At 43.1% G+C, this 24,595-nt stretch overlaps 1 protein-coding gene across 2 annotated transcripts in view; it reads left to right on the forward strand.

The window, feature by feature from the left end:
• Window positions 1–15,487: 15,487 nt before the first annotated feature.
• The window catches only part of LOC123932970 (putative adhesion G protein-coupled receptor E4P), a 37,781-nt gene continuing 28,673 nt past the window's right edge, over window positions 15,488–24,595 (forward strand). The window contains exons 1-3 of one of the 2 annotated variants that reach the window (XM_045991768.1): window positions 15,488–15,568; window positions 18,968–19,018; window positions 21,202–21,321. In XM_045991768.1, coding sequence (XP_045847724.1) covers window positions 15,538–15,568; window positions 18,968–19,018; window positions 21,202–21,321 — 202 coding nt within the window. In that variant the 5' untranslated portion in view covers window positions 15,488–15,537. Of the gene's footprint in view, window positions 15,569–18,967; window positions 19,019–19,443; window positions 19,536–21,201; window positions 21,322–24,595 lie in introns of those variants that run through there. The other variant, XM_045991769.1, reaches the window with a different exon arrangement.

Genomic DNA, 24,595 nt, shown 5'->3' on the forward strand with positions numbered 1-24,595 from the left:
AATTGAAAGAATGTTGAAAAATTGAAGTTCAGGATATTAGAACTGAAAACATTTCAAGTTTAAATAGCTTATTTTTTCTCCAAACCAGAATTTATTAAAATTTTACTTTCTTGGTTTTGATGGCAGTAAACTCAATATCTTCAAAATCAAGTTCTAGAAAAAAATTCATTCTTAAAAAGTACATTAATGGATAAATTAGATAAATGGATAAATTAATGGATGAAATGGATAAATTATCCAAATACACAATGGAGTATTATGCCTCCATCAGAAAGGATGAATACCCAACTTTTGTATCAACATGGATGGGACTGGAGGAGATTATGTGAGTGAAATCAGTCAAGCAGAGAGAGTCAATTGTCATATGCTTTCGTTTATTTGTGGAGCATAAGGAATAACATGGAGAACATTGGGAGAAGGAAAGAAAAGTGAATTGGGGGAAATCAGAGAGGGAGAGAAGCATGAGAGACCAGACTCTGAGAAACAAACTGAGGGTTTGGAGGGGAGAGGATGGGGAGATGGGAGAGCGTAGTGGTGGGTATTAAGGAGGGCAGGTATTACATGGAGCACTGGGAGTGGTGCATAAGCAATGAATCTTGGAACACTGAAAAAATAAAATTAAATTTAAAAATAATAAAAAAATAAAAAGTACATTAAGAAAGTATATATAAGGGTACACATTTTTCTTTTTTGCCACAGGGGAAAAAATGATGACCTGGCATAGTACCGGGTATTTCGGATGTTTGGTTTATCATGCATTTTCTTGCATTGATTTTTGATGTTTTGAAATGTTGAATTGACATAGTATTTATCTTGATTACTCAAGGGATTGCCTCTTTTTCTATTGTGTCTGAGGTGGGCGCTTTCTTCTCCCTACCCTTGTGCTGGCCCCGAACATGACCTTTTGGGGGCAGATTTACAGCTAGTTCTTCAGGAAGTAGGACAATCTCCTTGGCGCCCTTTGCCTAAAAACAATGATTAGTCACGCTGTATCAGTTGCACCTGTTTACATGTAAAGGGAAAACTAGAATCTGACAATGACAGATGTCTCATGTCACCTGAAGATGACCTAGAACAGGTATACCTATACTATTCTGAGATCTGTGCTTTGTTTTTGCTCTTGTCACATGAACATTTTTTCAACTTATCAAACCTTTGAAACTTTTTTTGTTTTGTTTTGTTTTGTTTTCATGGCTGCATGGTGGTCTGTGGTAAACCTGTGTTATAATGTATTTAATCTGAGTTATGTCATCTCCAACTTTTCAGTGTAAACAATGCTGTAAGGAACACAGTGAGCTAAACTTCAAACACTCTACAATTTGAATGCTTTTGAGACCAGTGATAGGTTGTGAATGGAAAGAAGCTTGTATGTCTGTTTAATGTCTGGTTGCAGAAACAGGTAACTCTACCAAAGCTGTCAAAACTTTCTAAACTTCAAATTACTCAAGAGTAATGTGTACTCAGGAGAAGCTTTCCATTATCTGTTCTGAGTCATCTGGTCATCCTGCCTTAACTTTCCATTCCATTGTGTCTAAAGCTATCAACATTTTATTTGTACTACAAATAATACAAATATTTGTAAAATACAAATATTTTTTTGTAAAAAAATGTAATGTAATGTAATGTAAAAAAATACAAAATTTGTAATACTCAACATGTTGGATTATAATCAGATGTTCCTGTGTTTTGTCTTCATTTGTCTCTGTCTGCTTATGACCAGCAGAAGACTGGGCTCACACATGGAATCTATAACGTTTGTGGAATGAATGCATCAAGAAAGTGTTGTGTCAGTCTGCTGCACAGTAATAGGACAGGGTTCTGATATTCTTCCCTCTGAAGACATCTCCTGCTCTTGCCCAGCGACTGAAACAAGGTCCTTTCCCATTTCCAAGCACAACTCCATGATAATTCTATTACAAATACTACTATTTCCAAAATGAAAATGGGTGACTTAGGGCAGGTTCCCTAAAGGCAGAGCCTGAGACAGGGATTTTGGTGCTCATGATTTATTGAGGGAATGTTTTGAGCAAAGAGAAGGTAAGGGAAGCAGGATGTGGTAAGAGAAGGATGTGGGTTCAGCCAGATCCCACGGTGAGCTCTGGATTGTACCTCAGTGTCTGTCCCCCTTTGAGGCAGGTTGAGCAGCCTTTCATACCTGTGTCAGTCAGTTACTGACACGGTGCTGCCCTCATCGTGTGGGGGAGGTGTGTTGCAGCTCCTATTCAGCTGAGGCCAATCTGCTGAAGAGACAGCTGGACAGAAATGAGCTTTAACAGCAGACATCAGCAATATTGACTACTTCTCCCCATCCCCAGGACCATTAAATATGAAAAAGAAAGTTGTGTTAATCACTTATATTCTTGCGTACCTGCTCATTGTAATGAGATTTTGAACTGCATTTTAAAAAATTTGTTTCAAATGATGCTTCTTAGACATTAGGATAAGAATTTCCTCTTGACGATCTTAGGGATTGTTTACCATTATTATTTGGCTTTATTGAGTCTAGAATGTAATGGTGTTTGTATTTCCAAATATACCTTTAATCAACTGCGCTCATCTTTTAAAAAGAAAATGAAAGGCTTCAGAAGGAGACATTCCTAATGCTTATCCCGGGATTTTCTTTGAAATCCTATAATGTACAACGCATGAGAGGACTTGCCACTTTTCTCCCTGAATGTTACATCCCTTTATAATTGGTATTAATCTTTGTAATGTCTGTAATGTCTCATTTCTATGGCCTTACTTCATGAATAATTCCTAAGTTTGATGAAATTATCCACTGCGTGTGATTTGAAACCCTCAAGCTGCATCTGCCTTTGCTACAAATGTGGGCTTACTCGATTTATGTATCTAATTTTTGAACATAGGATCTCAGATGGTGTTTCTTCCTCTTTCTAACTTCTCAGAAAACCCCTTCTCAGGAGTTTGTGAGTGCTGCTGAAGTAGACTCTGGGCTCTGCTCCGAATGTGTTCCTCCCGTCTTAACTTTGATCTCTTTGTCCAAGCTCCTCACAGGCTTTCCCCAAGCATCTGTTCCACCCAGCACAGGGATCCTTGCCCATGGCCAGGTCCAGTCCCCAGAATGCCAAGGCTCCTCCTGACTTGCGCTGTAGGAAATAGGTTCTGTCTCCGGTGTGGAACTGCCATTATGTCCTGGTCCCCGGAGCTGCTGTACTTGGGCACAGAGTCACTTCTGACTCCTAAATGTGGCACCATCTCTCATTTATCTCTTCGCTTAAGGGACCTCCGTGTAGCCACACAGGTCTGCTTGATGGACACACAAACACTCTCTACCTTTTTGTCTTCTCTCTTTTTTCTTCCACGGTTTCTTCCCAAAACCTCCATGAATATCAACTCATACAGGTAGGTGTTTTAGAGGTGTTGTAAGGGTACATCCTGATCATTTGCCAAAAGCATCTAAATTCTACCTCTTGCCCAGCCAAAACACCCAGCAACAAGTAGATAAGAAAACTCAGGAGTTTGGGAGATGTTAAAGAATTTGTACAAAGTCATGTATCTATCTTATGAATATTTATTAAGTCTCTACTGTTCAGAAACTGGGGCTGGGTTACAAAGAAAGACAAACACTGTCTTTCCTTTCATGGGACTTACGTTCTAATGGTAAGGGGAGACTCAAAAAACAAGAAAGTGAAATATTTGAAATCTTTATTTTTGCTCTTCTCACAGTGAACATCTTTTTAGTGCATCAAACTTTTGAGATTTGTTTTTTTAACTTGTTTTTCTGAGTGGGCTGGCTGCCTTCTGTTGACTCCTTCAAATGCATCAAGTTGTCTATCTGGAATGCTGATATCTTTGATGTACAACAATAAACTTCCTTGGCCTCTGGCTTCCTGTTGTTTTAGCCAATGGGAAACACCAACAGGATATCAAAAAAAGGGAGGAGAGTGCAAAGTATTTGCTCTGTTAGCTCCTTTCCTGTAGGTCACCACAGGCTGTCTGTCCCTTGAATGAAGACCACAACTCCATGAGCTAGTACACCAACCCTTAACAATTACAGTTTCTTACTCCTAGTCCATGCTGAAATTTTCTCAAGAGCATCATATGTAATTCTGAGACCTTCTCAGCTTATCCTGTGATTTTATTTCTACATAAAATGGAAAGAAAATTTAGAAAGCTTCAGTTATAAAATTTGGGGTATTGATATTTATATTTTTTTGCATGAATTACAGCACATCCTCCCCTCCCACACATTGTGATCACTACATGATCACCATAAAGATAAAACAAAAAGCCAAAGTTGTCTGGATTTCATAGAAAATAAGTTCCAACAAAATCCACTGAGTAAGGAATATGAGTTTGCCAATATCCAAGCAAGTCAACCACACACCCTGTTTAAACTTGAATGAGACCAGTAGTTTCTTTATTTCTTTATATTTTACTGAGATTAAAGTCATATGACATAAAATTCACCATGTCAACCATTTTAAAAGTGTACAGTTCAAAGGCTCTTAGAACAGTGAGAGTGATGGGGCACCTGGGTAGCTCAGTTGGTTGAGTGTCTGGCTTCTGATTTTGGCTCAGGGGGCTAGCAACACTGATGTGCCACACAGTCAAAAATCCATTCATATCTTTTGACTCCGAAAGCTTAACTATTAACAGCCTATTGTTGATTGGAAGCTTTACTGATAAAATAAACAATTACTACATATTTTGTATATTATATACATCATAGACTGCATTCTTATTTGTAGTAAAGTAAGCTAGAGAAAAGAAAATGTTAAGAAAATCATAAGGAAAATACATTTACAGTACTGGACAGCATATATATATATATATATATATATCTCCATGTGCAAGTCGACCCATAACTGTGGGTCAACTGTATGTTCCAAGGGTGAGTTTCAGTTGATTTCCAGGGAACCAGATGCTGACTCGTACTGTGTTCGTGTTAAGTCTAGACTGCCGTTCTGATAGGGCATAAACACTGGGCTCTGCTTGGTTCTTTTGTCCTGTTTCTACAGGGTAGAACGCCTTCACCATATTTTCCATTTCCAGTCAATGCTTCTATGGAACACCGCCATTTCAAAGTGTGGGAGGTTTGCTGAGAAACAACTGTTTCTTCGTTTTTTTAGAGAGAGGAAGAGCTGGGGGTGGGGGAGGGGCAGAGGCAGAGAGAGAATCTCAAGAAACCTGTGCTCAGCGTGGAGCCAGTGTCAGGGCTCATCTCAGGACCCTGAGATCATGACATGGGCCAAAATCAAGAGTCAGACACTCAATCCACTGAGCCACCCAGGTGCCCTGGAGAAGCAACTGTTTTTAAATGAAAGCAAAAAGGCACACCTGGCTGGCTTAGTTGGCAGAGCACGAGACTCTTAGCCTTAGGGACGTGAGTTTGAGTTCCATGTTGGGACTGGAACCTACTGTAAAAAAAAATAAATAATTAAAAAAAATAGGGATCTCTGGGTGGCTCAGTCACTTGAACGCTGGACTCTTGGTTTCTGCTCAGGTCATGATCTCAGGGTTATGAAATCGAGCCCCTCATTAGCTCTGCACTCAGTGTGGCATCTGCTGGAGAGTCTCTTCTTCTCCTCCTGCCCCTCCCCCCACTCATGCTCTCTCTCGCTCTCTGTCTCTCCAATAAATAAATAAAAATCTATAAAACTAAAAAAAAAAAGGCAATGGTTAAATGACAAGCAAAAGAGGAAGTGGTGTTTGTGTTTTGTGTTTCCTTCTTTTCTTGAAGTGTGGTTTCCTCTTGCATGACAGTTAATAAGAAAGGCTTGGCTTCTGGTTAGAATGGGTAGAGCCAGAGTAAGTGCCAGGGTGTGCTTTGCCTGGCAGTTTGGTGAAAAGCAGCTGTCTCAGCCAAAGGAGTTAAATGAAGAGGGTTTAACAAAGAGACTATTTATCCAGGTGTGGGGAGGCAAAGGGAGGTCTGAACCCAATTCTAGTGTGTGAGTGAGGCTTTTTCCTCACCCCAGATGAGACACCAACATCAGCTGGGTGCTCTACAATTCAACTCCATCGTGATACCATCTACAGGGAACTAGCATAGTGTCAGATTCCGTAGGGAAAAGGCTCAGTCCCACAAGACTGCCCCTGCCCCACCTCGAAAGCCAGAAAAGCCAGGTGATCACAATTTCCCCTTGGAGTTTTATTAATTTGCTAAGGTGGCTCACAGAACTCAGAGAAACATCTTACTTACTAGAGTACTGGTTTGCTATGAAAGGATATAACTCAGGAGCAGCCAGATAGAAGAGATGCACAGGCTAAAGTGTGGGGAAGGGGCTCAGGAAGTCAGGAGGGCACGGAAACTTCCAACCCTCCATTTTTGGTTGGTTCCTCCTGGCAACCAGCCCCCATCCTTAGGTGTTTTCCAAAAGTTAACATAAACCCAGCTGTGATGAAAGGGGTTTGTTACCTCCGAAGAGAGCGGCCCCTCCCAGCCTCACAGACTAACTTTTATAGAGCAAAAGCCTGGCCACACATAGGTGGCCAATGAGATTGTAACATTGCATAGTCATGTTAGGTCACACGCAGGTGGCCAGTTGAATTACAATTTACCCTATAGTAGCTGTTTGAACTAACCTATTACTCTGGTCAGAACTGGCGCTCAAGGTTGGTGCCCAAAAGGCAGGGTTTACATTCTTTGGTGGTTAGGGAGACAATATGTGTACTTTCACTGATTGCATGTCTCCACCTGGCCTGACTCGTCCTTGTATTCTGGGCTCTGTTATCGGGAACTGGCAGACCTAGCCTTGTATTCTGCGCTCTGTTATTAGGAACTGGCTGGCCACATTCTGCTAGTTTCCCAGACTTGCTTCTCAGTAAGTTTCTCTGGGGGGGGAGGGGAGGGTCAGTTTAAGTTTTACTGCACAAACAACAAAATGGCTTTCAACCAAGATGGAGTCACTCTGGCTAAATAGGTCCTTACAGGATAACTCTTATCAGTCTTTGTCTTAAAGTGGCAAGGGGATGGAAGAGAGAAGAATCTAACCATTGCCCAAATGTGCAGGCACTGCAGGGAAGGAGGAGCTTGGAAAATGAATATCCTCATCTCTCTCTCCTCCAGCTTTACACCTTCCTTCCACAGCTACCACTGGTCAAAAAAGGGTGGAAGGGAGAGCACAAGGGAAGCCTGATAATGCAATCCATACAGGACAGCCTCCTAGTGCACAGAGCAGAGTAGAGAAGCATGGAAAACAGATTCTTTCACCATAACCCAAAATGAATCGTTACAAGCTAAGAAAGTTTGAAAAGCAGCCATACCTTATCGAACTGTTCCTTAGATTGGGCATTTGCTTTCTTGGATTGTCGAACCCTAACCCTAACCGACCAGGCTTCTGTTATGGTGACAGTGACAGTCTACTGCTCCATCAAGGAGAGGTGAGATACGCAAGTAGGGGTTAAAGAAGAAGATCATCAACTGATGGCTTCTGCTTTTGTTATTTCTCAGCTTGTTCATTGTCTCGTGGAGCACTCTACTGTTTATCTGTGTCTCTCTCTGGGGTTTTGCATTCATATCTCCAAGAGAGAAACCAGCTGAATGGATTGGCCAGTCAGCATCCAATATGGAGAAGTACTCTAACGTAGACTTCTCTGCTCGGGCCACCTCATTGTTGGTGCCTAATGGACCAACCCATAGTCCCATCAACTGTGGTTAGGAGGGGAAGTCCCATGGTACCATGCTTGACAACACGTGTGTAAAAATTTTCTTTCAGTACACTTTGTGATGTGTATTAGTTTGCCTTACTTGTGTAACAAACTACCCCCAAATTTCATTTGTTTAAAATAACAACTATATTATTTCGTTCATGATTTGATGGGTCGGTTTTACTTTCCTCCTGGTCTAATCTAGCCCGGCTGGTCTCTGATGAGCTCATCCATGCATTTGCGGTTAGTTGGTGGGTTAGCTGGTTGCCGGATGGTCTAGCATATTCTCACTGCCCATCTGGAAAGTTGCCAACCAGAGTGGAGGATTGTAGATGAATGAGCTTTAGCTCTCTTCCACATGGTCTCTCATCCTCCAGTAGACCTGCTTGGGTTCATCCACATTGTGATCTTGAGGTTTCAAGTGCAGCAAGAGAGGGCAAGCCCCGATATGCAGGCACTTTTCAAATCTCTGTTTCCATCCTGTTAGCTGTTGATCCAGTGGCCAAAGCCAACCACACAGTCAAGTCTAGAGTCAGCACAGGAGGGCTACACAACAAGATGGGGGCGTTCCCTCATCTGTTTGGGCAAATATTCTGTCATTTGTAGAAAACAGGCTGTGAGCACATGAAATGCTTAAAATTTCAGGGATTTCCCATGGGTTCAGGAATTTCAGTTTAACATTCAGACAATTTTAACTTCAGCTCAGCTGACAGTGATAGGCTTAGCCCTCTTTCATTTATCATTCAAAGAAACATTTTGAGTATCACCTGGAACAAATATTTTGAGTCTCACATGGAGGGACTAACTGCCTGCATACCATATCTAAGTGATTATTTGAATATTTCATTGCATCGACTCTAATTCATTTATAAGATAAATGGACACCAAAAAAGGAAAACATTTGTGTTAGGGATAATAAAGCTATGCCTCATGAATGCAACAAAACTAAGATAAGGAGCAAATCACTAGGTGTGTATTTGGACTTGCTAAATTAGGGTTTTGTTGGAGGGGGTTGCCGTGTTTGTGCTGGCTCTTACAAAGATTCTTCTAATATGAACAAGAAGAAAATTTCAGGACACCATGCTAATGGGACCAACCAAGAATTTCATGCCATGTAGATGAGTGTAATTATGTTGGGCGACCCTACCTCTAAGTCCAAGAATATGGATCTGTTGTTTTCCTAAGATGGTAAGCTGAGAAGTGATACCTTAATAGGGAACCAGGTCTATACATAGAGACAGTAGTGCAGTGGGATACACTCTCCCACAATCTGGCCTTCAACTCTCCAACTAAAGGAGCCTACTCAACGTTAGATCCATTTTCTTGATGTAGACAGAAGTTGACGCCACTCTCCATTACATGATTTTCTGCACTGAACACTGTCAGGATTTCCAAATTTACTCTTTGACGCACTTTAATATGATCCACTCTAATGTAACGTACTACTTAAGTTGCCCAAACGAAAAGAGAACTAAGGGGCTTTGTATTTTGCCAACTGCCCAGTCAACGCCCTCAGCCTTCTCATGCACTCACGAGGCTCCTTAAGAAAGTGGAGCTCAAGATAAGAAGTGATGTACTTCCTTCTTCGTTAGCTTTAGAAGCTCCTGGACTGGGTAAGAAGCAGGAAATATTCATCTTGTGGGTAAGAGCCGGTTAGGTCTTTGAAGAGAAAACAGAAAATGTTTCATGTGTGATCTTGGGTCTAGAAAAACAGCTGGTACTGTAAAATTGTTCAAGGGGATCTTGTTATATGCCTTTTTGCTTTGTTTCTGAGATGGGGTGTCTGGGCATCATTTTCCAGCTTCTGCTTGGGCAATGTGTGTATTATGTGGTGCAAAACATACTGAAATGCTTTGGGATTCTTGGCAGAGATGATGAGTTGTGTATTAAGGAACTTAAAGTGAATCAAAGTATGGGCATACCTTGTTTTACTGTGTTTTGCTTTATTGTACTTCACAGAAATTGCATTTCTTTTTCTTTTTTCTTTTCTTTTTTTATAAATTGAAGGTTTATATCAAGCAAATCTGCTGGCACTATTTGTCCGAAAGCATTTGCTCACTTCACGTCTCTGTCACATTTTGGTTATTGTGATATTTCAAATTTTTCACTATTATTATATTGTTTGGTGATTTGTGATTAGTGATATGACTCTCTGAAAGCTCAGATAATGGTTAGCACTTTTCACTAATGAAGCAACTTTTCATCAGAGGAAAGTACATTTTATTGAGACTTGATGCTATTGTAGACTTAATAGATCACAGTGTAATGTAAACATATTTTTTATATGCACTGAGAAACCAAAATATTTATCTGACTTGCCATAGTGAGGGAGTTTGGAACCAACCCTGCAATATCTCTGAGATATGTCGGTGATAAAGTTTCAAGAAACAGAGTCTGAAGTAAACGTAGTGTAGAACCAATTTGCTATTAAAAATGAAGAAAACAAGACTTAGAAAGATAAATAGGTTTATCCAGGTTGCATGGTGAATTGACAGGCTTGTCACACACCACAGGCCTCACTTCCATGAGAAACACATCAGCCCAATTACATGCATTCATTGTACTATTATTGTATCTTTTATTCATGGCCAGAGTAACCTAAGGTCCACGTCAGTGTTCCTGCAGCTGCTGTGACCCCACTGGTGGGAGCAGAGTCATGAAACCAACTTGATGAGTAATAACCAGTATCTTAAAATAAATTTAAGATGCTATCATCATAAAATGTCAAATGCAGCAGATTGATTTGTGAAACTTGGTTGCGTTCTCTCCGTCTGATGGAATATATGGATCTGAGTCAAAAATCTCTCCGTGTCAGCATTGCTAGAAATGTACAGAAAGCCAGATGCAGAAAGACAAATCCTGTATGATCTCACTTACATGTGGAGCTCCAGTACTCGAGTTCATAGAAGCAGAAGGTAGAATGCCGGTTACCAGGGGTTAGGGAAAAATGGGAAGTGATGGCCAAAGGGTACAAAGCTTTGGTTACTCAAGATAAATAAGTTCTGGAGATGTACAATATTACGTGGTGTCCATAGCTAATAATACTGTAATTGTATACTTTAAATTCGCTGAGAGATAGAACTTATGTTAAATATTCTTACGCACACGCGCACACAACTAACCACAGAGGGGCAGGAGGAAACTTTGGGAGGTGATAGATATCTCTGTGGCCTTGATGGTGGTCATGGTTTCATGAGTGTGTACTTATGTCCAAATTCATTGAGTTGTACACATTAAACATGGACAGCTTTTTACATGCCAATCATACCTCAGTAAAGTTATTTTAAAAAGTGAAAAGACCAAATCAGCATTGCTAGAGGTCTCAGCAGTTCTGAAAAACATTATCACCTTTTCCATGTAAAACACTTATTTTAGTTAGACCAGTTCCCAAAGAGGCCTCCAAAAAGCTTCATCCTCATCTACATCCAAAACTAATGATGGGGACGCCTGGGTGGCTCAGTAGGTTAAAGCCTCTGCCTTCAGCTCAGGTCATGATCTCAGGGCCCTGGGATGGAGCCCCGCATCGGGCTCTCTGCTCAGCAGGAAGCCTGCTTCGTCCTCTCTCTCTGCCTGCTTCTCTGCCTACTTGTGATCTGTTAAATAAATAAAAATCTTAAAAAAAAAAACCCCACAAAACTAATGATGTACTGTATGGTGACTAATATAATAATAATAATAATAATAATAATAATAATAATACTCATCCTCATCTAGACACAATTTCGATTTTGTTTTTGTAAAAATTTTTAAAAAGTTATCTCTAAACCCAACATGGGGCTTTATCTCACTACCCTGAGATTATGACTCACATACTCATCCTACGGAGCCGGCCAGGTGCCCCAGACACCATGTGTTTATAGTGTATTCTGTAGTAGGTTTTTGGAAGGGAAGAGAACTAAGAATGAAACAGGGAAATGGATGTTGAGAGAAGGGAGTGGACCCAGGAAGTGATCAAGTATAAGTCCTCAAAGATGCTTACGTACAGAATTTGACTTGCAGTTAGGTGGTATTGTCCACTGCTATAAGCCATGTGGCCCGCTGGTTCTGCATTTGGGGAAAAAGTAGAATTGAGTATATCTAGAGAGAGCCCAGGGTTTTCAGTTCCCCAACATCCTCCTTGCTTCCCCAAAATGGCCCCACTTATTCTTATTACATGTTTTGCACTTAAGAGGTATTGGGGCTTAGGATCTTGGTGCAAGGGTTGTACGGAGGCTTTGGACTCAGCCTGACTTTCCCAAGTCGTAGCTTTCCCTTTGCGAGCACCATCGCCTGGAGCAAGTGACAGAATCTCCTTAGGTCTCAAGTTCGTCATTTGAAAAGTGGGAAGATGTTATTTGAGCTACATTATAAGGTGATTGTGAGCTTTCGATGAAACAATAGTGTCAAAGCCCTTAGTAAGGGACTGGGCCTACCACAGCAGTTCCGTGAATGTTTTTAGGAAGTGGGAACAGAAGGCTAAGAGAAGGATCTGTAGCGAAATTCGATTTACACGCTCGACGCCCACACCTAATGTGTGACTCGGCTGTTCAGGCCATCGGGAATCAGAGGTTTTTTATGGGACAGGCCTTCTCAGGCCATACTTTGTTTTGCGGGGAGCTTCACAGGGACCCTGTTAATTCTCATCACCACTGGATAGTGGATCGGTCAGTGCGTAATACACAAAGTCATGGCTATAAGCGGAGTCAGGAGAGAGGCATGGGAGACCTCCGTCACTACCACCAGGACCACCAGCATCTTCACCACCACCGTCACCGTCTGCGTAACCATCAAGTCCGCCTCCTCCACCATCACCACCGTAAGCTCTACCGTCATCAACATTATGACGTTATGATCGCGGCACCATCATCGCCACTATCACTGTTACCACCAAAACCACTCCCTCCGCTGTCCCCACTGCCTCCATATAGGACTTACATGGCATCACCATCGTGGCCGTCACTTCCACCTTCACCAACACCATCGTCACATCCTGTCCCCATAACAGTTCACTTGATTCAGCACTTGTCACATGCCGGGCAGGTGCCACAGGCTATGAAAGGTCGTCTTCACGGCACCAGCACCAACGTTATTAGAAGGTATATGCTCTTTCTTAGCGCCGTTTTGCAGAATGAGAAAACGGGCCCAGGGACAAAGTCACCACCTCAGAGTGACTGAACTGGTAGCTGCCAATTTTGCAATCCAGACTTGGGTTTTCCTGGGCCCTGAGTTTTCTCATCTAACTGCCTATAGCCAACAGCTAACTGTGGGTGAAGGGTTGCAAGAATCGCCCCACAGGCGGACCCCTAAGGATTCCAAACTCAGAGATCAAAGCAGAACCTACACATCAAAGTAGGGGCATGGAGAAAGGAAGGACCTGCCAAGAGAATTCATTTTTCATCCATTTTGTTTCCTCTTCTCTGAAACTACCTCATTGCTGTTATTATTTTCTTATTGCTAAAGTCACGTTTAAAATGTAGAGCTAGTTAAATAAAAAGAAATTTGAGGGGCGCCTGCTTGGCTCAGTTGGTTAAATGGCTGCCTTCAGCTTAGGTCATGATCCTGAGGTCCTGAGGTCCTGGGATGGAGCTCAGCATCCGGCTCCCTGCTCAGCAGGGAGCCTGCCTCTCCCTCTCCCTCTGCCTGCCTCTCTGCCTACTTGTGATCTCTATCTCTGTGTCAAATAAATTTTTAAAAAAACCTTAAAAAAAACTAAATTTGAATCACTCACAATGCCATTCTTCTATTAACATTTACAGAATCTCCTTTAAAAGTCAGATCACATATTTTGCTCTATTACCTGCCTTTATCCTAACGCTAGATTACAGTAACCTCCCATGTCATGTTCGTAGCCTCCTACAGCATGTTTTTCATTTATAATATCTGATTACTGGCCTTACACATCTTTAAATGCGGCCTTTCTTGCATTTTATTCAAGAAAGCATTTTACCTTTCCATGCTCCCACTTATGTTTTATGAAACTATCCAGATGCTTCAGTTGTATCTTCCCCATTGGTGCCTTCATCTTCACTGGCACCACATTTGATGGTTTAACAGATCTGAGGGCGTATAGTCTTTGCTAATGTGCACTAGAGGTCTTATCCTAAATCTTAATTGCTCCTGGCATTACCTGAGGACAGTGCTTTTTGCATTTCAAAATGAGAGCCACAGAGCAAACACTAACAACTTAAAGTCTTCTTTGAAAGGCTCATTTTCAGTGATGGGCATCACTGCCATTGTTTTCTCCAGGAGGGGACTCAGGTTTTGAATATGAAATACCTTCACTTCAAAATTCAAATTACATCCAAAAGTGAAATGTGGAGTCTCCTTGCTCCTGCTTCCCAGCAGCTCATTTTCGAAGGCAACAGGTGGCTTCCTGGAATATTTTATGCAAATGCAAATGCAAAATCGTAATATGGATATACATGTGTATGCCTTTATATGGTTGTGCTTAGGTATGTTTGACATGCATAAGCTAAGTACACACACATAACTGTATAGAGAACAGCTCACATTTGTGCATAGTTTCCCTGCCGTGTAAATGTATTATAAATATATGTATGTATATTTCGGATTGTGTATAATGTGCTAAAGTCTTCTTTATTATCTCCCCATCTTACACAAATGCGAGCACACATACTTCTGCCCATTAGTATCTATCTATCTACTGAATGAACAATGTATCTTTTTTTTAAAGATTTTATTTATTTATTTATTTGAAAGACAGAAATTACAAGTAGGCAGAGGGGCAGGCAGAGAGAGAGAGGAGGAAGCAGGCTCCCCTGGGATCATGACCTGAGCTGAAGGCAGAGGCTTTAACCTACTGAGCCACCCAGGCGCCCCTGAACAATGTATCTTTAGGATAATCCCCCCTTTTTATTATAGGACTTCTCAAACATACCCAAATGTGGTAACCATGGCATCAGGAACCCCATAGACCCGCCACTCAGTTTCAGCAAACGTCAACACCTGCCCAAACTTGAATCAAATGTATTCCCACTTGCTCCCCAAACCATTCCCTCACTCCAATTATTTTGACATAAATTCTGCATAGCGTACGATTTTGCCTGCAAAATTTTAGTGTCTATCTCCAAAATACCAGGACTCTGTTTGTAGCCATTTTATCATACCTACAGCTTCCTCTGGAGCAACCATCTGAGTGGACAGATAAGGAAACGGAAGTTGAATTATCATATGCACAAGAATGAACAACCATTTCTTTTTTTTTTAAGATTTTATTTATTTATTTGACAGACAGAGATCACAAGTAAGCAGGGAGGCAGGCAGAGAGAGAGGAAGGGAAGCAAGCTCCCTGATGAGCAGAGAGCCCAATGCAGGGTTCAATCCCAGGACCCTGGAATCACGACCCAAGCCGAAGGCAGAGGCTTAACCCACTGAGCCATCCAGGCGCCCCTGAACAACCATTTCTTTAACGTTGTTACGTTGCCAGGCTTCAAATGTTTAAAAAACTTATGTTTGATTTGGGATCCAGTAAGACACTGCAGTTGGAACCAACCAACTGTATTTCTGTGTCTCTTTAAATCGAGGTCTCCCCTATGTTTTTCACCCCTTAAATTTTTTGAGGAGGGTGAAGAAATTGGATAGTTTGTCCTGTGGAATTCCTCACAGTCTGAATCTTGGTGGTTGCGATTGACTGGGAGTTTAAATTCCAGCAGGATATTGGTTCCACGTTTGCTGGGTTGTAAGCTTGTTTCCTAGAATCTACTCTCCTTCGATCCTCCTTTCCTTGAGGTAATTCCTCAGAAGTGGAATTGTTGGGTCAAAAGATTGGCAGAAATTAAAGGGTTTTGAGAAGCATTAGCCACCTGGCCTCCAAAGTCTGTGACCAACCGAAATTGACTTTCGTGGGGCTTCTTCATTCCAGACATCCTTGCCACGTCCTGCTTGAGAGAGCTTCTCAGATTGGTGCCCCGGTATCTCAGTGCTATGGGAAGCAGGTGCCTGCCCCTGCTCTCAGGTGAGTGCGCATGACCCCAGCATCCTAGTTTGGGTTGCTCCCCCCAGTTTGGCACTCTGTGCCGAAATGATTGTGTGCACCAGTCCTATCAGAAACTCTCACGCTGAATCTCTTAGTTGCTCTCCCCAAGCAGAGCTGAGACAAAGATTTGGATGTAAGTAGTTTATTCGGGAAGAGATCCCAGGGAAGGAAGTGGGGATGCCAGACTGGGAGGAGACAAGAGCCAATGCGGGGTGTGTTAATGAGGTGGGTAAGTGGTGCTCAGCCCCGTTGGGGCACCTCCAAGAGGGAATGCCGTATGTGCTTTAGCAAGGCTAGGAGGCTGGGTTATTTCCCCTGGGTCTTCATCCCTTGCTGCTAGATAGCTACTCCCGCATAATTCCCAAATATTTTGGGCTTGCCCTCCACAGGCTGCAGAAAATGCCCTCTTACAGAAAGATAGCTATTTGCATGCATAGGAACCCCCTCTGGGGAAGACTAAAGGGGACACTTGAAGGACCTGCTACACTGGTCAGACCACCTGAGGGGCCATGTTTGGAGTATTACAGCTGAGTAGTTAAATAACCTGGATGGAACCACCCATCGCTCTGCTCTGGGATTTTGATTCTTCGAGGCAATGCAAAAACACCACAAGAGGACTCAGATACAGTTTAAGGCAGGTTTGGGAAGGAGAGCTTATTAGCAAGCATGTGATGTCCAATACTCTGTGTCAGGGATGGGCAAACTTTTTCTATAAAGGGCCAGATAATTACTGTCGTCAGCTCTGTGGGTATTTGGTTTCTCTCTGAACACACCGACTCTGTCTGTACTGCCGTGTAACAGTAGCCCCAGGCCTTCCCAGACTGATGGGCGTCTCTGTGTTCCAATAAAACTCGATTTATACACATAGAAATTTGAGTTTCATATCATTTTCAAGTGCCATGAAATCTTCTTGATCGTTTTTAGCCATGTAAAAACTGAAAACCGTTCTTAACTCACAGGCCATATAAAAACAAGTCCTGGTCTGGGTTTGGCCCGAGGGCAATGGTTTGCTGACCCTTGCCCCATAGGAATCAAATACTTCTTTTTTGCGAAGAGAGCATTTGCAGGGAAAGTACTGATATTTGAGCATTTTTTGACTTACAGACATGGCCATGTCCTGTGATTCAGCCCAATACCATGAATCCTTAAAGCTGATGAGTACCCATAATACGGAGCATAGTAAATATTACAGAGGATGTAGGAAAAGCAGGTGTTGACCTGTCCGGGGGACTTGTCCTGTTCTGTGATAGTCCAAACGGGCCATAAGCAGATTTCTTACTCCTCCCCCTTCCATGTGATACAAATCCAAATTACCTCGATTTTACTTGTCATACTTTAGCCATTTGGGGGCTGGTGTTAGCTATGAAAGTAGATGCCTTCAGATTTTTTTTTAAAGATTTTATTTATTTGAGAGAGAGAGAGAGAGCATGCATGAGTCATGGCAGGTGGGTAGGGATAGAGGGGGAGGAAGAGGGAGAGAGAACCTGAAGCCTATTTCATGCTGGGCGGAGAGCCCTAGTGGGGCTCCATCTCACAACCAGGAGCTCATGATGGGAGCCCAAACCAAAAGCCCAACATTCAACGGATGGTGCCACCTAGGCATCCCTAGATGCCTCCAGGTTTTAGCCAAGCATCCCTGCACAACCTGCTTGCAGAGAAAGGGCTGCGGGAAAATCCGTCCTTCAAATGCCTGGTTATTTCCCACCTATGTACCTTGAGGAAGTGATATTAGGAAGAGTGTGGAGAAGTTTTCCGCATGTCTGATTTCATCCCAGACTTTAATATAAAACTTTATCTAAAAACGTGGGAGACATTTTTAGATCATTCTACAAAGTGGACCATGCCCCAGACAGGCTCATCCTTTCCAAATTCGACACGGTTTTGGACTCCAGGATTCTTATAGTATGTGCTATTCAGATCCCCTTTTGCTCCAGAGAAAACATGGGTTTTTAGTAGTCAGACCCGTCCTGTGCAGGACGACAGCCACCGACCACCTGTGGCTCTTAAGCACTCCAAACTAGGCCAGCCACGGTGGAGATCAGCTGCACATGCAAAACTCCTACTTGGTTTCAAAGACTATCTTACTTACACACAGAAAGGATTTACACACAGAAAGGATCATAAAATACTTTATGAATAATTTGTCAGATAGTCAATGCGGGTTAAAAGGATCACCTCTTGGCTCTTTTGGGTTAAACGTAATGAAACCAATTCCCCCTATTTTTCTTTACCTTTAAAAAAATGTGGCTACCAGAACTTTTAAAAGGACCCAGGTGGCTTGGACTTTGTCGCCATCGGACAGGGTGGGGTAGAGGTCTAGACAGGCCAGGAAAGACCACGGCATATGGAGGAGGCTGGCACTTGGCCTTTTGGTACTAGATTTGGAGAAAAAAAGCTTTCTGAGCCACCGGTTTTTCAGAAATTGGGACACACAGCTTGTGGTACTGTGATTTACAATAAGAAATCCGTATTCGAGCTTTGTCCCCATTTCCCCCCTGCACACAGCTCTTAGAACCCTTGGCGTTCCCGTTTCCGAGGGGAGAGTGATAAAGGTGTCTTCTGTTATAGTAATGAGGCGATTTGGGAAACTCACAGCTGGTCAGGGATAGGGGCGGGGCTGGGAGAGGAGCCAATCATGTGATTTGAAGGCTGGACCTTTCAAGAGGAGCTGGAGAGTGAATTCCGGGCCAAGGGCCAAAGATCTAATCAACCCTGGGGGTGCGAGGTATCCTCCTGAGGCCAGGGAAGACTGGTCTGCTGGGGTTGGTGAAGCTGGAGGCCTGGGGAGAGTGGCCACCCAGAGAGGGTATGGAGGTTCTGCGCCCCTCCCCAGCGCCTGGCCCTGCCCCTCACCTGCCTCAGGTGTTCCCAAGTGATACCTTTTCCTAATAAACCAGTAATTTGTAACCAAACTGTTTCTCTGGAGTCCTGAGTTGCTCTAGCAAAGTAACGCAACTCAAGGAGGTGGTGATAACCTGGGCTTTCCATGGCTTCTAAAGTTGGAGGCAGGCTTGTGGGAACGAGCCCTTAACCTGTGCGATCTGATACTGAATCCAGGTAGATGGTGTTGAAATGAGGTTGAATTGTAGGACACCCAGCTGGTGTCAGAGCACTGATTGTTGGTGTGAGGAACTCCCCTCCTGGAGTACCCCCCCCCACCCGGCCACCCCAGCTTGAAATTGGTACAGACCCTCTTACAGCTGCAGCCAGATGGCCCTGGAATGCTTCAGCCGTAGATGCCGGCTGGGACTCGGGTGTTTGTAGCCTGCTTGGAAGGACCTGCGGTGAAGTTAGCTCACGTACGCCCCGGCAGTGGGAGACGAAACCCCTAACCCCATGGGCTTCTGCCAAGCTGAACTGTCCTCCTCTCTGTGCCAGGTCTCAGCTTCCTGCTGGCTTTGTCAGGATCAGATGCCGAGAATTCTGGAGGTGAGTTTACTTAAAACCAAATGCCAGGGAAAGAAAATTAGGATCCGACAACCTGCGGGGAGGGGAGGGAAGAGGACATTTCCAAGGGAGACTACATGAATCTCTTCCGCCTTCTACGTTTTCCTTGCAGCTCCCGAGCAAGTGCTCTCCCTTCTCCATCATCACCACCCCTTACGTAGCTCTTGCTGTGCACCAGGCTCCATGCCAAGCACATTCTGCACGCATCGCATTCAGTCCTGGCATTCCTGCAGAGAAGGTCTGGACCGTATTCTCACTTGACCAGCAGTGCTCTCGGGAAGTAGCTGGCTCAAGGTTGTACAGTTGGTGGGTGGTGGATTCTGTCCTTTCTTTCCCAGAGCCTGTGTCTAAGTCATGGCAGGAGATACTTTTTTAACCCCATGTCTTGGGTTGGATGCCCCCCAGAAGCACACCCTGAGAAAAGGACCTGAGAGCAACTCATTTATCTGGGAAGGGATCCTGGGAAGTTCCAGCCGAGAGTTAGGAAATACCTGGGAAGGTGAGGAGACCTCAGGGTCCATTGTCAAGCAGTTGAGGGAGGGAGGGGACACAGGAAAGAGCATGCCCTCCAGCACCCCGGCATGAGTCCCCACCACGAGCAAGGAAGCTGTTATCTTCTTATTTATCTTTTTAAACTTGAGGTAAAATATACATAACAAAATTCACCATTGTAAAAATTGCTCCGTGCACAGCATCAAACACATTCACACTGCCGTATGACCATCCCCACCATCCAGCTCCAGAACATGTTTCAAACTCTTGCCAGACTGACACTCCCCCCAAGAAGTAGCAGTTCCCCATTTCCCCTCCCACCAGTACTTGATCTGTCTTGAGGAATTTGACCCCTCTAGCGGCCTCCTGTAAGTGGCATCAAACAGTAGTTCTCCATTTGCCACTGTTATTTGCATACCTTAATGTCTTCAGAGTTCACCCATGTGGTGGCAGGTGTTGGAATTTCCTTCTTTCTTAAACTGACTAATATTCCAGGGTATGGATGGACCACATTGTGTTTATTCATCTGTCAATGGACACTTGGGGTGTTTCTACCTTTTGGCTACTGTGAATAATGCTGCTATGAACAGGGGTGTGCAAATATTTCTTCAAAACCCTGCTTTCGGGGCTCCTGGGTGGCTCAGTGGATTAAAGCCTCTGCCTTCGGCTCGGGTCATGATCCCAGGGTCCTGGGATAGAGCCCCACATTGGGCTCTCTGCTCCGCGGGGAGCCTGCTTCCTCCTCTCTCTGCCTGCCTGGTTGTGATTTCTCTCTGTCAAATAAAAAAAAAAAACAACCTGCTTTCAGTTCTTCGGGCTATATACCCAAAAGTGATATATGGTATTTCTTTTTTTGTTTGTTTGTTTATAAATTTATTTATTTTTTTCAGCGTAACAGTATTCATTGTTTTTGCACAACACCCAGTGCTCCATGCAGTACGTGCCCTCCCTATTACCCACCACTTGTTCCCCCAACCTCCCACCCCCGCCCCTTCAAAACCTCAAGTTGTTTTTCAGAGTCCATAGTCTCTTATGGTTTGCCTCCCCTTCCAATTTTTTTTTTTAATAAACATATTATGGACATTGGGGAGGGTATGTGCTATCGTGAGTGCTGTGAGTATGTAAACCTGGCGATTCACAGACCTGTACCCCTGGGGTATATGGTATTTCTAACAACAACAAAAAAAATTGTTAAGACTTGCCAAGCTGCTTTCCACAATACGTGCACCATTTTACATGCCTACCAGCAGCGCACAGGGTTACGCTTCCTCTGCATCTTGCCAATACTTGTTTTCTTTTTTTTTTTCTGATAATAAAAAAGCCCCACCCTTTATTTTAACACACGGACTCATGTCCATCATTGATTGAGGGAACTTCTCCATTGCTAGCATGTGGTGAGCACAGAGGACTCTCGTAGCCAGAGAAAGCCCCAGGTGCTGACAGTTGGAAGTTCTACTGTTGAGCAGGAGTGGTGTTGGTGGCAGAGGCTGCATGTGGGTGGGGCAGGCACACAAGCCTGTGTCCCACCGTGGGAGGGATGCATGGTGGAGGCCAACAGAGCTATTCCTAAAAGGGCATTTTTCTGACCATAGCATCTGGGACATCGTAAGTACTCAAGGAATCTGTCTTGAATGAATGAGTAAATTAATGAAAGGATCCTGTGTTTCCTGCAGCTTTCTGCCCCATGTGCCCTGAAAATGCCAGCTGTTCCAACAGCACCCACTGTGTTTGTAACGATGGATTTCAGTCTCTGTCTGGGAGGAGCTACATCAAGCCCCACGAGAAATGTGAAGGTAGAGACTCAATCCACGACATCCTGAGATCTGGAATGGAGGTGGGGGCATGTGTGGGGTACTAGTGAGGCAAAGATGCAGTTGTACTATAAGACAGAACATATCGGAGCTGTCTCAGTGCCCTTAGAGAAGTCCCTATCCTTGTGTCCCCCTCACTCTCCCTGAAGCTTGTTTGATGTCTTTAGAGGAAGGTAGAGTTCCCAGGACCCTTGAAGTTTCAAGAATCCATTTTGTTGGTCTGTCTGAGAATCCCAGAAGAGTGCAGACCATGTTTGTTTTGTTCATTACAGTAAGCTGAAGATAGAGAACATGTCACATCACAGAGGCCCAATAAAAAAGTGTTGTCCAAGAGAAGAAATGAGTAACTTACTATCTTGACAGACATCTTCCATGATCTGACCCCAACTCAGATCTTGACACTTAATATCTTCTATGATTTGGCCTCAACTACTCATTGTCCAAGAGAACAAATGAATAACTTACTATCTTCACACTAAGTATCTTCCATGATCTGACCCCAACTCTATTGCAGTTTCCCTTATCACTACTCCCCTCTACTCCAGCCAAAATCCTTTCTCATTTCCACAAATTCTAAAGGTCCATTTGACTGCCAAAGAGAAAACCACTCCAGAATATCTGATTGGTAGAATTGTGTAAATTCAGAAGGCAAAGCAGACCATGGTAAATGACTTAGGGTTTATTTTATTTGAACGTGGCAAAATACAGATAATGTAAAATTTACCAGTTTAACCATTTTTGTGTATAGTCCAGTGGCATCAAACACACTCACACTGCTGTGCAGTCATCCCCACCATCCGTCTCCAGAACTTTCCCCAAACTGAGACTTCTGTCCCTGTGAAGCACTGACTGCCTGCCCCCTGTCCCACTTCTGGCTCCCACCATCTACTCCGTGTCTGTGGATGTGACTCCTCTAGGGACCTCTTATAAGTGGAATCATACAACATTGGATGTATCTATTTTTGAAACTTTTTAGAAGAGTTTAGGGAATTCTCTATTACCCCTTCACCAAGTGCCCCAAAGGTTCACCAACAACATGGCCATACTACGATGATGAAAGCTAGGGAACTGATATTTATATAAGGATGTTAAACAAAAACAGACTTTTTTCCCAGTTTCACTGGGTTTTTCCCCCAATGCTCCCCCCTTTTTTTCTGCTTCAAGAATTATTTCAGGGTCCTATTTAGTTGCCATGCTCCTGAGTCGGCAATCTGTCTTTTCTGGTCTTCTGTGAAGACACCAGACATGCTCTTTTGCACTTTGCTTTTTTCACTTAACAGTATATCCTAGAAATTATTCCAAATCACCCAGAGATCTTCCTTCACCCTTTTATGTAGCTGTGTGGATGAAGCATAGTTTATTCGACCTTCTTCTGCATGGGGACACTGTACTTGAATCCTTAGGCTTTTTCCAGTATTTGTGGGAGATGTGTCTTTAGAGTAGAGTCCTAGTACTGTGAATTGTGTAAGACTGATGATTCACGGACCTGTACTCCTGACGCAAATAATACATTATATGTTAATTAAAAAAAAAAAAAACAAGCAGAAGTAGAGTCCTGAGGGTGAGGTGCCTTAGTTAAAAGGTAAATCCATATGTAGCTTGATTAGCTATCCCAAATTTAATTCTAGAAAAGTGTACCAATTGGCATTCTCACCAGCAATGCACAAAAGCACCTGTCTTCCCACAGCCTTCCTGACAAAACATGTTGTCAGACTGCATTGTCAGTCTACTTGGTGAGAAATGGTATATCAGTAGATTTTTTGTGATTTACTCTAATGATGAACAATTTTTCTTATTAACATATAATGTATTACTTGCCCCAGGGGTAAAGGTCTGTGAATCATCAGGCTTACTCATTTCACAGCACTCACCATAGCACATATCCTCCCCAATATCCATTACCAAGCCACCCTATCCCTACTCCCCACCCCTCAGTAACCCTCAGGTTGTTTCATGAGATTAAGAGTCTATTGGGGTGCCTGGGTGGCTCAGTGGGTTAAGCCTCTGCCTTGGCGCAGGTCATGATCTCAGGATCCTGGGATCAAGCCCTGCATCGGGGCTCTCTCTCAATTCAAATCAATCAGGAAGCCTGCTCCCCCCCTCTCTCTGCCTGCCTCTCTGCCTACTTGTGATCTCTCTCTCTCTCTCTCTGTCGAATAAATAAATAAATAAAATCGTTAAGAAAAAGAGTCTTTTAGGGTTTGTCTCCCTCCCAATCCCATCTTATTTTGTTTATTCCCTCCCTGCCCACCACAACTCCCCACCCTGTCTCTCAAATTCCTCATATCAGAGAAAGCATATGATAATTTTCTTTCACTGATTGATTTATTTTGCTTAGCATAATACCCTCTAGTTCCACCCACATCATTGCAAATGGCAAGATTTTGTTTCTTTTGATGGCGCATAGTATTCCATTGTATATATATACTATGTCTTCTTTATCCATTCATCTGTTGATGGACATCTAGGCTCTGTCCATAGTTTGGCTATTGTGGGCATTGCTGTTAAAAACATTTGGGTGCATGTGCCCCTTCGGATCACTACATTTGTATCTTTAGGGTGAATACCCAGTAGTGCAATTGCTGGGTCATAGGGTAGCTCTATTTTCGACTTTTTGAGGAACCTCCATACTGTTTTCCAGAGTGGCTGCACCAGCTTGCATTTCCACCAACAGTGTAGGAGGGTTCCCCTTTCTCCGCATCCTCACCAGCATCTGTCATTTCTTGACTTGTTAATTTTAGCCATTCTGACTGGTATGAGGTGGTATCTCATTGTGGTTTTGATTTGTATTTCCCTGATGGTGAGTGATATTGAGCATTTTTTCATGTGTCTGTTGGCCATTTGGATGTCTTCTTTGCCAAAATGTCTGTTCATGTCTTCTGCCCATTTCTTGATTGGATTATTTGTTCTTTGGGTGTTAAGTTTGATAAGTTCTTTATAGATTTTGGATACTAGCCCTTTATCTGATATATCATTTGCAAATATCTTCTCCCATTCTATCTGTTGTCTTTTGGTTTTGTTCACTATTTCCTTGGTTGTGCAAAAGCTTTTGATCTTGATGAAGTATCAGTAATTCATTTTTTCCCCTTGCTTACCTTGCCTTTGGCGATGTTTCTTGGAGGAAGTTGCTGTGGCTGAAGTCGAAGAGGTTCATGCCTGTGTTCTTTGATGGATTCCTGTATCACATTGAGGTCTTTCATTCATTTTGAGTCTATTTTTGTGTGTGGTGTAAGGAAATGGTCCAGTTCCATTCTTC

Source organism: Meles meles, chromosome 20, assembly GCF_922984935.1.
Source record: "Meles meles chromosome 20, mMelMel3.1 paternal haplotype, whole genome shotgun sequence".
In the NCBI taxonomy this organism is placed as follows: Eukaryota; Metazoa; Chordata; class Mammalia; order Carnivora; family Mustelidae; genus Meles; species Meles meles.